This window comes from Osmia bicornis, chromosome 9, assembly GCF_907164935.1.
Source record: "Osmia bicornis bicornis chromosome 9, iOsmBic2.1, whole genome shotgun sequence".
Lineage (NCBI taxonomy): Eukaryota > Metazoa > Arthropoda > Insecta > Hymenoptera > Megachilidae > Osmia > Osmia bicornis.
In genome coordinates this window covers 4613020-4628138 of record NC_060224.1, presented here as the reverse complement: position 1 = coordinate 4628138, position 15119 = coordinate 4613020, and the positions used below count along the sequence as shown (strand labels likewise).

The window sequence follows — 15119 nt, the reverse complement described above, 5'->3', positions numbered from 1 at the left end:
CAAAAAAAAGGGCTGCAAAAGGAATCTTTTCCATCGGACAAGGGTTAAAGCCTCTTCAGTCACCTAGTAAAAGTAATTTACGAACTCTGGGTAAAAGCGGTGGTCGTCGAGCGATGAAGAGCCACGATTGGTCAGGCAGTAGGCCGCCATGATGGCAAAACTAAAATTGGATCGGGGCTAATGGTCAAAATTGGCTTAAACTGGAAGGGCCCTGATGACCTTTCAGCGGCGCTTCTGTTGTTAAGAGCTTCGTTATCGTGCACCTTCTCTCTTTTCCCTCTCTCTTTTTCTCATTCTCGATAAAACTTTGATAATACCAAAGCCCCTTCGTAGGAAACTCTTTATTCCTCCCGGCGAATCAGCTAATCTAAATCACTGGTTACTCCCGCGAGTACCCTTTCGCGATAATCCGATGCCCTCCGGTGTCGATATTCAACTTCCAGGTTTCATCGTAACTCAGAGAACATCGTAACCAATTCTTTAATCTCTTTTTACTTTCGATCATTCTTATAGAAACTTCCTTTAAACTTGTAGCCAATATTGTAATTCGTACAGGATATTCCTGGAAATTGTTATCTAAAACAGATATTCATAGTTTGACGTTAAAGTGGTTGTATCACAATTTGTTTCAAAATTTAATTGAATGTAAATAATAATGGTATTTATCCACAGCTAAAATTTCTAAATAATTCTTTTTTTTACATGAAGAATAAATTAAAATTTGAATGCAATTATGTACCAACAATTGATACACATATTGGTTTTCTATATTTAATTTACAACTGAGTATTTATTGAAATTCTGCAATTGAAACTTTCAGACAATGAAACCAACATGTATAATTATGGACATTAATAATGTCGTATGCGATACTCTAATAAATAATGGAGAGAAATTATTCCTGTCACTGATCAACAGTTTCATCGTTCGATTCTTCCAGGTTTCGTATCGTTCGATAATCCTGCAAGCGCGCAGGCAGCAATTCAAGCGATGAATGGCTTCCAGATAGGGATGAAGCGTTTAAAAGTCCAGTTGAAGAGGCCCAAGGACGCAAACCGGCCATACTAACCAAAATCCTAGCTTAGAGAAACTGGACGATACGCACCCTACATCATAACCTACAGAGTAAGTTCTAAAAATCATTCACACTTCATAATAACAATTAATTCTTTTACTTCTGTAATTAACACGTTCTGTACCACCTACAATTTTAAGTCCCTCTTTACTTAACAAGAGATTATTAGTAAAGTGGTATTCAAGAGTTTCACTTGTACAGTACAAAATTACTAATTACCAAATTGTAATTAGTATCTGATAGATTGTCTATAATTAAATTTCTTGTAACACAGAACGCGTTAAAAAGCAACTATTATACCTACGAACGTCTCCAAATTTAACTACCACCCTCCAAGAATTACTAATAAAAATCTACCATTAATAGGTCATCGACGATTTCTAATTACAGATGTCGTACAAGAACACGGGCTCATTGAACGCTCGACGATCAGAAGTGACGAGTTTGAATCACCGTTACAACGCTCTACACTATAATAACCTAGTATACTAGTTAGGTAATTAATTAGAGGATAAAAAAAAAACAAGTCAGTAGAACGACTTCGCCGGCAGCCACGCGGCGATGACGAAGAGGCTGATGGTAAAAAAAAAAAAGAAAAGAAAAAAAAACATTGGATATTCAGCACAGAACCCAGTCCGAGTAGGATTCACGCTTCAGAGTTCTCGGATGCTCGGATAGAACGAATTATCTGCTAGAAACGCATCGATTATCCCATTCGCTCCTTTTATTTTCTCCCATTTTCCATCTCTTCTCTTCAGGATACATCGTTTCCTTTCTGTCTTCATCCACGATCCCTACTGCCAAGCGAGAATCGTATCAGAATGGCGAAAAACTTTCTCGACGCTTACCTATTATTCTCTGTTTCTATTTCGTTTTCCAAATGAAACATCCTAGCACTACGTGAAAATCCGATCATCCGGGAAACACAAGATCGAGGGGGGGTAGAAGATCTCTCGATCGTGTTATCGTTCCGACGACACACTAAACTCCTAGTTTGATAATCACGATGAACGTTCAAGACGGGTGACTTTGCAACAATAACCAAAGAATACTCTTAGTTCCTGATAATGCAACGGCATGGCGATTGTTCGCCGACCGACTGTTAAAGAAACAAAAAGTTAACTATTACTGCGATTCGATCTATAGAACACGAGAGAACACAAGGTACACTACTGGAGATTCTTTAGGAAAGAACACGAATCCGGTCGAGACATCATTCGTTTTTCACGAGCGGACTTCTTTTAGTTTCGAGAGCGTAGCTAAAAGGAAATTACGCGACGCTAGGATGTCTAAACTCTGGTCCGAGAATGCGCGAGAAATATGAAAAACGTTAGGATCGTCTTTAGTGGTCTTTGGACAGGGATCGACGCGCTGTCTCTCCTAACGCAAACTTGTCAATCACGTATACAGGGTGCTCGTCTCACGCAACGTCTAAAAGAAGATGAAGAAGAAAAAAAGAAACTGATTTCTAAAAATGGACTACGTATGAAACTACGAGATACACGTTTACATGCGTATACATGCCGCTGTATATGATGTTATACAGGCTCATACACGCATGCACACATGCACAACACGCGCATACATTAATCACACACGTCTACGAAAGGGACACGTATGTAATTCGTGTGGGGATTGCGGAGAAATCATCAGTGCCGACCCAACATCCGCGGGGGTTATCGGTTCTCCTTACGTTTAAGAATTTCAAAACGCATAGGTCCGTGCTGTAGGTTTTATATACATTCTAATGACATTTAAAGGGATCGTCAGTGCCGTGTCAAAGTGGATGTCATCTTGGAGTCCGGTCGTCCGCGCTACGGCGCTCGTTTATCCTTCTGTAGTACTTATTATTATTAACCCCTTATTATCATCATCATTATTAAGTACGATTATGGTTAAGTGAAAAGAAAAAGCGAGCGAATATCCGGCCGAAACTAATTATCCATCGGGGTTCCTTTTCCAACCGAAGGATCTAGCGATCCTGATCGCTACGCTTCGCGATCCGAACGGATCCGGTTGTTCGTTCGATGTCGAGGCTCGATGATCCACGAGTACGTTCTTTGTTTGACTGACCGGACACGCATCGCCCGAGAAATGTCAACTAGGCTGTGATTATCCAAACAAAACAAAAATTTAAAAAAAAAAAAATAAATAAAAGGACAATGTAACAAGGGGTGGAAACGACGACGACGACGTTGGTAATGATCAACGCCCTCTTACGCGGGATGGTCTTGTAAGGGAGGTAATGATTAATGGTATGCTAATGAAATGATTGCCTGAATCAGATGAATGCATATAGTGCTTTTTTTATTTGGAGGTTTTATTTATCTAGTCTACGTCTAGTCATTTTTACATGTTCGATTATTGTTTGCTGTCAGACGTGATTTCTGAGCAGATATTTATTTAATATTTATATTTAGAAGTGATTAGATCGGTGATTTTTTTATCTACATGGAGATTAATTTTTTTTAGAATCAGCTGAAATATTTAACACTTTAGTTGCCATGGCAAAATTAATTAGTAGAATACACATTAAATTGAGTTATTAACACGTTGACTGTCTTTAGAAAATTATTATTAAAAATGAAAATAGTTAAATTAATTTAGTGCCCTTAATATTACACTTTCTATAATTTTAATGCCATTTAAAATTATCTTACTATTTTCATTTTTTAAATTATTTTAACGAATTATGTTCGTAATGCTATGGTGACGAACATATTAAATATTAATGTAATTTAATTATTATTTTCAAGGTTCTATAGTGGATCAAGTGCAATCTTTAATTATTTGTTACAGACTAAACGAATGGTTCTTATGCTCCATGTATGATAAATTTATTTATTTATGATTCACTGAAGACACTCGATATCTTAGTTGTTTTTCCTTTTTTTAGAAATATTGTTCGAAGTTTTTGTTGAAATTGCTTGTTATCAATGACCGAACAAACGCATGTAGCACTTCCGTTGGTACGAGTTCGCGAAATTTGTGGCTATTGTCATAATTTCACGTGAATAGCAGCACACGGTACTTACGTAACAATTGAATATTTTTTTAAGCACGATGAACAAAAAAAAAAAACACTCGGACGTTTAACGAGCGATGCCCGGTCGAATCGCAATGTAAATGAAACGATCGCGAGCAAAAGCAGCGACGAGGATAGAACGTGGATAGATAAGGGTGAGAGATAAAATAGTTGAAAGAAAAGATAGAAGGAAACGAGAGAAACATAAGAGGAGGGTAGTGTAGGCGAGCGATGGAACGGAGAGGAAACTCTGATCTAGCAAAAAAAAAAAAATAATCAACCAAAGTACCAACAACTATTCTATATAAATATATAAATATTGAATTATTAAAGAGGAAGTATATAAATATATAAATATAAATACTATAAATATGGAATATAATATGAAATATAAATATGAAATATAATATATAAATAAATGCGAATGAATAAATTAATGAATATAATATATACGTATACCTATTAACGCACATTATATACGTATACGTATATGTTGATCGAAAGAAACTAGAGACTTAGTAAATTATTATAGTTTAGCTAAATCAACATGAAATAAATTATTACTTCGAGGGGACGGGTGAGAATGGAGAGGATCGGCTCTAGTCTGGCGCAATTTATTGAATTGCGATTCGAAGCTATCGCAAATTTATACGCTAATTAAAATAAATATATCCAATTGCTACAGAACGATACGTGAATATGTAATTAAATATACATATGCGCGTACGTACGTCGCTTTACCGTACATACGTACGTGTAAGCGTGTATATTTATTTATATATTTATATATGCACATATAAATACTGTACTTATATTTTAGGAACAGGCAAACCTTCTCCTTGCTTTACCACCTGTTTGTAAATTAATTGCCTGTTCGTACACTCGCACACACTCATACACATACATGAATCATGCAAACACTATTGCAAATTATTAATGTAAAAAAAAAAGGGAAGAAGAAGAAGATAATGTGATACATACGTGTATGTGGTTCACGTATGTAAACGTGGTGGGCGCGTACAATTAAAGTACTAATGAAGTTGAACCCGAAAGGAGGGGGTGTGCTATTAAATTCCTCTCTCTTGACGAGCTCGAATAGCTTGCTAGTTATTGACGACATGAAATACTATTATATTATACACGAGGAAAAAAAAACCAATTAGTACTAATAAATAACAATAAACGATACTTTATAGGACGTATACATAATTTATACTACACGGTAAACATACGTATATATTATACATATATATATATATATATTCTTGTCAGTTTTAGGGACGCTAAAAATCCATCTATACTCGTGCATACATAAAGATGTACACTCACTGGTATACACGTGTACCTGCATATGTATGTACGAGGATGTAGAGCAAATGTAATCAGAAACGCGGGCGTAGATTCGTAACGTTGAAACAAAGTAGAGGAAGTCTATTGTAACGCTGAAGAGAATAAAATCTTTGCCACGTTGTACCGGTGCAAGTTCGATGAAACTTTCATTGATTGTTTGAGAGAGAAACATAAATTGTTGGAATTGATCAGGCATCAAGGTGACGAAATTGAGATGTGTTCCTGTTTACTCTGTTAAGTATTTATCGGGATGTGAAAAGAGGGCGCAACGATGAACGACGATGCGATTTAGAAATGTTAACGGATCAGATCTGTTAGAGAAACCGAGTGGAAATGTTAACTCTATGCTCGTCTAGGCAAATATAAGAGAAGGAACACCGCGTGATCGTATGTTTGCCCGATCCGTGGTCCAATCACCGGACCATAAGAGCAATCGCGAAACGGAAAGCCTGAGTACGCACGCATTGATCCAGCCATAGGGACAGAAGCGCAAACACAATTAGGAAATGCGTGTCTATCTTTACCAGGCTGATGTATCACGCGAACAATCTACAGAGAGGGTGAGGGGGGTTATCTGCGGCTGTGGAACCTGCAGATGAACGTTTCATTTCTCATGGTATTGTGAATGCCTCTCGGTACACGTCCGGCAAAGACGATTAGCGGACAAGCTGAGCGGATTAGACTCGGCTAGATGGCCGTCTACGAGTTTCCTATTCCGAAGACCAGTCCGTTCATCTCTCCGCTAAAATCGAATCGACGCATTCCATTTTCGAAATAGCATTAGCTATTAGTGTCATCTCTATTGGTAGATGTACACCGTCGGTCATGGGAGACTTCCTTAGGGAAAATGGCACCAATGTTGAAGCAGATGGCGCCTCTATTCGCACGCAAACGTTTATTCAAGAGAATTTCATTTGGTATTCTGCTTTTTAATATTCTATAATTAGGTAGTTAATTTTTTAATAATAATGTTTTCGAAATTAATATATTCAAAATTAGAATTTTAATTAGAACTCTTTTTCTAGTGTTATAGCTGATGATAACTCTCCTTCTCGAATGTTGCCATTTTTCCTTGGAAAGCCCACCTTGCTCGGTACTGTACCACACACACAACTCCCCCGCATTGTAACCCTTCTTCGAACAGATGGTACTATAGAGTCATTATTTCCTTTAATCACCATTTTACCAAACTGATAAGTGTAGATGGATTTACCTTGCAACGTTTAAAAATTTGATATGATAATATTGAATTACAGAAATTTTGAAATAATTATATCAACACTTATTATTATAAAATAAGCTTAGTTCAAAAACTTGCAGCCCCCATAATTTGAAGAAGGGTTAATTTTATTTGTTCCATAGAATGTTTAATTATCTAACAGTCACATTTAATATTATTATTTTTTTTTTTTTTAAATCAACCGAGTTCCAAATCAAAGAATTACACGTGTATATCGTGGGATACAATTTAAAGAATGTTAGACAGCCACAGTGATAACACACACGTACACATAGATCAATGCACACGCACGCGACACAAATACAAAGAGAGAAAGATTGAGAGACATGTATACTGGTAAAAGCTTGTATGCAAGCACCAATTGATAATATCACTACGATCTAAGCTTTTTAATGTTTAACAGTACTAATAGCGAATATCAAGGTACACAACCTATCCTAATAAAAAAAAAAAAAGAAATACCATTAATAATATTGTAATAATTTATAGTTACATAAATTCATATAAATATAAAACTATACATAAATATAAATATATTATATATAAATGTATAAAAATTCGAGGATATAACGAGACAATTGTAAACAAACCAAAAGCAAAAAAATACAACTATTTTATCCAACAAAGTTTTTGCTACAACCGAAGTAGTATGCATCTTGCTGTGGAGTAAATGAGACTTAAAAGGTGAAAAAGGGAGATAAAAATATTCTTAGCTCTAAGGAACAAGAAGATGATAATAGTAAATCCGTGTGGATCAGCTTCGAATTTATTTTTACATGACCTGATGTAATTGCTGAGACGAATTCGCTGCTCGCTAATTAAATGTTCCGAATTCTGCTCGAGAAGCGACTTGTTCGCGAGAGAAAAAAGAGAAAAGAAAAAAAAAAGAGAGAGATTTCGAGCGTCCTGACGGCGCACTCGAGTATCGAGGAGTTTTCTGTTAATTTCCGTTCTACTTGAACCTAAGAATCTTTTCGCGAACTCTCGGGGCTGCAGTTTTTATCGATGAAGTTCGTTGAAACCGTAAAATTGGTACTCGTGGTCGTCGTTGTCCAACGGAATTGACAACCATAAAAATTATCTGGAAAAAAGGAACGTAACGAGCAACAATTTGCCATTTATCTTTAACCACATGTTTCCGTGTAATTTTTATGGTAGCCACGGGGACACGCGGGAAAATTCGATGGGAAATACGGGAACGAGTATCCTCCGCTCTCGAACCTTAATACTAACATTTAATAAATAATAATAAATAACGATCAAACATCTCATGTAAACATACTAGCATTTTACCACTGTACTCGCACACGAAAAGAAAAGAAAAAAAAAATGAAGAATAAACAGCCAAAATTATCAACCCTCTCGACGCCCTCTATCAACCCTCTCAAGTCACGCGCGCCGCGACCTGATATCCGGTAGCCGTGGTGTCGGTGATACTAGGAAACAGGGTATGTTTTTGCAATTATTTGCATAACTTGTAAAGAACTAGCAAACAAAATAAAAAGAACAAAATAAAAAAAATAAATGAACACGCACACGACCGATTATACGTACATGATTCTACACAAAAGATACACGTACACACATGTTCACATATGCACTCGGACACGCGTGGTCTCGGTACACACTTATAGGTAACTCAACACGCTGTAACACACGCATTATTGCAATGTGGAATGCGAGCGGGGCTAAACATTTAACTAATCGTACTATCCTTATCTTTATGGATATTAAACTAAATACACATACGTCTCATCGTAGACTTTAAGCGCGATCATTCAAGGTTTACCAGAGTTCAGATCCGAATTTCATCGTCATCGTCGTCGTTACAGTTTCGAAAAGAATCTGTGTAATGGTGCTCTCAGGTCACGTCTTCGTTATACGAATATTTGAGATAATACAGGGTGTGATGGGTACAGGTGGGCATAGGGTGATTCTTCAAACAAAGATCAATTAAAAGTATGGTATGAAATGATTTTGTAAGAAGCTTAGTTTTTGAATTAATTTAATTCAAAGATTTTAGAGATGTATGATCACTGCAATATCTCCTGATTTTATATTTGTGTTAAGAGGAATAATTTTATTTAAAATTAAAATAAAAATTGCTGTTTATTTAAAAATTTAGATATCAATTTAAATTTAATTTTGCCAAAAACTAAATTTCTTCTGGATTTTTATTTTACTTTTACACTCTGAAGAATTACCCCATGACCAGGTATACTCTTCATCTTGCCACCCTCCGTATAGTATCTAAAAAAATAATTTTTGCATAGAACATGATATGCTCTCTTTTGAATCAAATAAGATATTGATTTTAAAAATTCGTTTTGAAGACGAGAAATGAGGGAAACTGTACATAAAGTCAGGTTCGTCATCGCGGCGTCAGGTGAATCAACGCACTCGTTCTTCCTTCCCCTTTAATTTCATTTTTTCTTTTTCGGCTTCTCTGTACTTTTCTCACCTGACAAACAAAAAACAGTGATCACTTTCTCGACACTCTGATGCGCTCGCACGCGCGCGCGTACGCCAGACACGAAGCGGAGCAAATTAGGGGATTAGTTGAAATCGTTACTCTCTAAACATAGATTTCGCGGTTACTTAACGGTTAAAGACGGTAAATAAAGAAGAAAATAAAGAAAATAAAAAAAAGTAAACGGCGTTACTTCAGACGAGTTCAAGCAAGACCGATGTCAATTCCTTCAGGTACGCTTATGCGTTTATCGCGAGAACAACGCGAGCATTCGGTTTTTTCTAACGTACCAAATCGATGTCTTTTTCCATTGCGACTGTATTAATGTTAGAATCGGCACACGATCGTTGTAGTCGTTGGTCATCCAAAATTATCGTAGTACGTTCGTTCGAGTTCGTGTAGGTACGAAAATGAAAAAAGAAATAAAAAATCAAAAGAGAAGAACATAGAGAAAAAAAGAGAGAGAGAATGAATAATTAATAATAATCTCATGGTATCTTGTATATTTACCCGGCCACATTTCGATCGACTATCCGGGACCAATCATACTTTCTGACTTGAAACAACGCGTTTCCTAGTTCTGCCGTTCGGTATGCAAGAAATTTCTTAGGCGAATTACGCATACCGTTTTAGATAGCGTAACGTTCATCATCTCTTTCTGTTCTACAACATTTCAATGGTACCCGTCTTGGACCAACGACGCACGGGGTCACGGAACGAATCAAAGTGAAACATACAGAAGGATGAGACTTTTTGGAAAATAATTTTCATCGAGCACGATTGAGATATACGAAAAGTTTTTTCCTTCTGTGCGAGGGATGAAAAAAAAATATCTGCAAGATGCTTTAGGGTTTATTCGATAAACCGCCCCCTGTTTCGAACTGAACCGAACCGTACACACCGTACGCACTTGTTCGCATAATTTTGTTTTAAAAAGCGGGGACGATGCGGATGGCACCACTTCGAAACTCTTCTCCAGAACTTCCCCTCCGCGTTTGCAAGGCGACTATTGAAATTAGATACATCTATCATTTATCGGTGTGCAACATTCGATTTGAAGGATAAAGAAAACTGGTCTGGGTCTACGCGAGGGAGGTATAGTTGGACGCGGAAATATAGGGCGCTCGTAAATTAAAACACATTAGAATATTTCATTATTCCTTTATTCGTAGTTTCAAGTCCCTGATACAAATATTTCTAATTAGATAAATAAAAGAATTCTTAATGATATCTGTGACACGTTAAAATTGAAGTGTATTTCCGCTCTAAACTATACAGATGAAAGGACGAAATTGATGTTAATCACACTGCTTGTCGCTCTTGTATAAACATAGAGAAATAACAGACACGGTGAACGTTGAGGAAGAGGAGATCTTCCTTTCGGAGACATCCCTTTTCTTTTTTCTTTCATTCTGTTAGGACTGAATGTGTCGGTGTTTCTTTAGGACCGATCGGAACGTCGAATACCTTGCAGACGTGAGAACGTGCGACGAGTTAAACGCATAAGAGAGAAAGGAAACTTTAAGTAAACGACACCCGTAAAAACGAGTATACACGAATTGTTGAAGCGAATTAACGACACGTTACGAATCGTCGATTCGTGACGTCGGCTGATTCGGTGATCGCGTTCCATACTCGAAGAACTAGTCGATGATCAGCCTTTTCTTTCCGTTCCTCGCGCGAGCTCTTTAGGACGATGAAAGGGAAGTTTTTTTTCTTAAGAGCGTAGAGAATGGAATCGAAGGAACTTTTTGAAACTCGAACAAGAACGGTCCGTTTCGAAGCGGAAACGAATTGAGGATCGCGATGGTCGATACCATCCTCGTGCCACCCACGATGGCTGGACGTCACGAATCGACCTTAGGGAGTCGCTAGAAATCTTGCATCTAGAGAATAGTTAGGCCACCTAGTCAGAAATAAACAAGGGCTAAAGAGGGGGACGATTGTTCGGCGCGAGGAACGCGTAAGAAATTTTAAAAAGACGTCAAATGGTAGCAGAACGTGTACATACACGCTTCCATACGCCCACGCAACACCGTGGATGACGAGGGTGCGCGTGTATGTACACGGGTATTCTTGCGAACAAAAACACGTTTAAATTAGAAGTTTGAGAAGAAGAAAAAAATTTGCATATAGCATAGTTTTATATAGCGTGCCATTTATGCGTGTAAGCAAAATGATATACATAAACAATTACTATGGTTATCGCTAACATGTAAGGTTATTAACAAAAATGAAGTATAAACAAAGTATGCACTATAATCACTTATACCAGGGGTGGAAGAGAGATGAAAAAAGAGAAAAAATGAAAAAGATGATGCACACACGTGGAAAAAAAAGGGAGAAACACGCACTTGCAGTGCTGTTCAGGCGGAGAGACATAAATATTATATATCGCGCGCGTATATGATTGAATTAGGGATAAATAAAAAAAAAGAACACGTTGAAATTAGGCGTGTGATGGATCGTGAGAAAGAGAGGGAGAGAAAGAGAAAGAGTGCGTAAAGTTATTTAACAGACAGAACATATTTTAAATAATTAATCGCCAAACGATAAGTTTTTAACTCTAACTCTTAGCGCGTAAGGTCGAGATAATATACGAAATAAAACAAATATATATATATATATTATATATACATACATACTTAATGATTGAAAGTCGACTCTAAAATTAAATGTAAACCGAAAGCATACTTATATAAAAAACAGAAAAGCCGCGCGCGGGTAGACATCGAGACATTACTTGAATTACAAAGGATCTCATGAGATTTCTGGGAGAGAATTTTGGACGCTAGTGAAACCTCGAGTAATTTTACTCCTCGATCGTATGCATCGATCGTTGTCACACGATCTAGATAATTTTTTCAAATCGTTTTACTAAATTTTCTGAATTCAATCGAAGTTTTTCTCATCGTGTTGGACACCTATTGTGGTTACGCTTACAGCTGTTCTTTGATATTGATTATTAATATGTAATTAATTCGTTAAATGACGCAGGGGTACCGTATGATTATCACGAACCGAGAACTCGGATAATCTACAAATTATTTTAATAGACACAATTCAAAACTTTCATTCCTTTTGCATATTTAACACTTTGAGTGTCATATTAAAATAGTAATTTTATTTGCAATGAATTTAATGGATTTTTATATTTAGTATTTTCTGTTGGACAATTTTTCTGGTATTTATCAAAATTATTATGTAATTAATTATTATAAAAATTTATACCTGCGATATGGCATTTCAAGTGTTAAAAGAGAGAATCGTATTATGTTCATCGTTTTTGGAATAACACCCAGAAAACAGAATATTGTGCCAACGATAAATCTTCCAAATGAATTTTCACATTGAACGCGAATCAGCTATCGCAGCACGAGACAATATTAGGATATAGAAAAAAATGATTTGTCCCTAACATTTAACTTATCTTTTGTTAATCTTCAATATCGTTCAATTTTTATTCCAATTAATTCCAATATTTATTTCAATTTATTTATTTATTTATTTTGAAATGATTTTCAAAATTTCATATCTCATAAAATTTTCATAAAAATACAAAAGGAATTTAACCCTCTGACTGCGACTTGATAATCATATAATAGTAGCCTGAAATTAAAGAAAAATAAGAATAAAAATCAAAACGATTTATCTTTGCCTAATTATGAAAAATGCAGCAAAATTAATTTATGGGCTATTTAGTTCTCTTAAGTTGAAAAATGAAGCGATTATATTCTGAACAGATAAATACTGAAATTATAGGGTGCTATATCACTCAAGACCACTTTCACTATGATAGTCAAAGTATTATGGATATATTAGAATGTATACACACTATTCGCAGTCAAAGGGTTAATTTTTCTTCTGACAATGAGTTAGAAGAAAGTAAACGGGTAGTGGGAGTGGCTCGGTTCTTGGAAATCGTAATGTACCCCTTCGGCGCCTGCTCCGAGTGCAACAGTTGGCTAACAAGTGGCTGTTTCGCACGAATCGCATTGAAATCACCGAACGAAATAAATCTAAAGCATTTTCAAGACGAAATTATATCGGAACCTTTTAATTACAGCTTCTTATTCTTGGATAAATTTTGTCCAAAGTATATCTATTGAACTGTTTGAAACAAAATCATGAATTCTTATCGTTGTCATTCATGTCTCTAATACCTTTATTATTTTAGTAAGATTTTACCATTTATTATTGGTAAATAATATTGGCCCAAAATTGTTAAATTTCCAATTTACTATTTAATCAATCATCATGAAAGAGTAGAGGGTAGTTGTCTTGAAAATAAAAATCAATCACTATTGATTTTCCCTTACAAGTATAGAATTTATATATCCAATAAAACTTCAAAATTGCAACCCTTAACGAGAGAAAATAATTTTGGAATATATCTGTGCTATTCTGAACAGACGACAGTTGCAAGAGATACGTGTAACATAGTTAAGAAGTTAGCCTAAGGAAAGGGGAGAATAGTCACGCCCAGAACGTACCGTCCAGAAAATTGTGGAATTTCGTTATACGTTTGCCCGATAGTGTTTTTCAACGGCTGCAAAGGTTTAACGTGGTTAGAGCTAGCAGCAGTATCTACGATAACTTATTATAGATCAATTTCACTAGCTTCTTTCTCGAAGGAATCGTGGCAGGCTTAAGAACGAAACGAATATTATGTAAGTGCGTATATTATGCAGCTGTCGTATGTTCGTTGCAATAATCAGAAGAATTTTACGTACCACGATGGTGTACACGTAATTTTGAGACTGACGCATACACAAATGATCATTTAATTAAAATCTTCAAAGTCTACGAATCTAGTCAAAAGTCGTAATGGCTGAAATCTAGTCAGAATTTTATAGATCTTATCCTGAATTGTTGTTGATTATAATTAATATTATTTTTTTTTAATTAAAATAATTAGCAGTCGTGTGTAAATTATTTGAATTAGATTTTGGTTAAGTGAAAATTTAAATGAAGTCTTAATACTAATTACAATTCGAAAATTAACCCTTCCGCTACGTACATTTGTAAATATATTTATAGATATCTTTATTTGCAATAAGATATCTTTCCTCTTTCTAATTGTAATTTTTTCATTTTCATTACCTTTGAGTAAAGTGACTATAGCTTAAGTAACAAAAGGGTTAATAATTTTGCATTATACATCTACTAAAAATCTCAGATATAATTTTGAAGATTAGAAGAATCAAAGACTCCACAAAATGTGCAGTCACCAGAGTGTTAAATCAGAAACTGATTAACTATTTTATTTTTCAATATTTAATTATCTTTTTCTGATGATTTTTCAAATGCAAAAAAGAATCTTTGAAATAAAATACACGACTGCAATGAGATTATAATTCATATATCGAACAGATATCCGATCGACGACGTTGAGCATGACGTTTCACTCGCGTTCCTCTGTTAAGGTTCGCTTTTGACCCGTTGGATCACTCGAAAGGCGACTTGACTGCATCCCGTGCTCGAGGCTAACACAATGTAGAATTTTTTAACTGTATTTACGACTATAACCTAACCTGTATATTTTTACATATTTAAATATAGGGAAAGAATCCGGGGGTTGACGCGAGAGGTGCGAAGGCGAATCGGGTACACATTAAAAAAAAAGAGAGACAACCATACCATACAAACTGATATACCAATTAGAAACACGTACACGCAAGTATTATACCTCGATAATGTTAAATCGAAACACAAATTATACATTTTTACAAACACACACATCTACACGCGCGCACCACTCATATGCAAAAAAAAAAAAGAAACGGGATATCCTCTTGCCTTCAGAGAAGGGATAATATTAATACAGATATCGTGAAGTGGAATCAGTTTTATTGTTGATTTCAGAGTGGCATACAATAAAATTTTGTAAACGACGGCCCTTGACGTCCTCTCGCATCCGGGGCCCGAAAACGTTGCGTAGTATAATCAAACACCGATA

The 15119-nt window shown here is 35.8% G+C and overlaps 1 protein-coding gene across 16 annotated transcripts in view; it reads left to right on the top strand.

Moving 5' to 3' along the window:
• Positions 1-2524, top strand: part of LOC114883124 (CUGBP Elav-like family member 4) — a 398832-nt gene extending 396308 nt beyond the window's left edge. For all 16 annotated transcript variants that reach the window (XM_029200588.2, XM_029200593.2, XM_046287029.1 and 13 more), the window contains 2 exons: positions 941-1125; positions 1466-2524. In XM_029200588.2, the coding sequence (XP_029056421.1) occupies positions 941-1068 (128 nt within the window). In that variant the 3' untranslated portion in view covers positions 1069-1125; positions 1466-2524. The remainder of the gene's footprint in view (positions 1-940; positions 1126-1465) is intronic.
• Positions 2525-15119: the final 12595 nt, after the last annotated feature.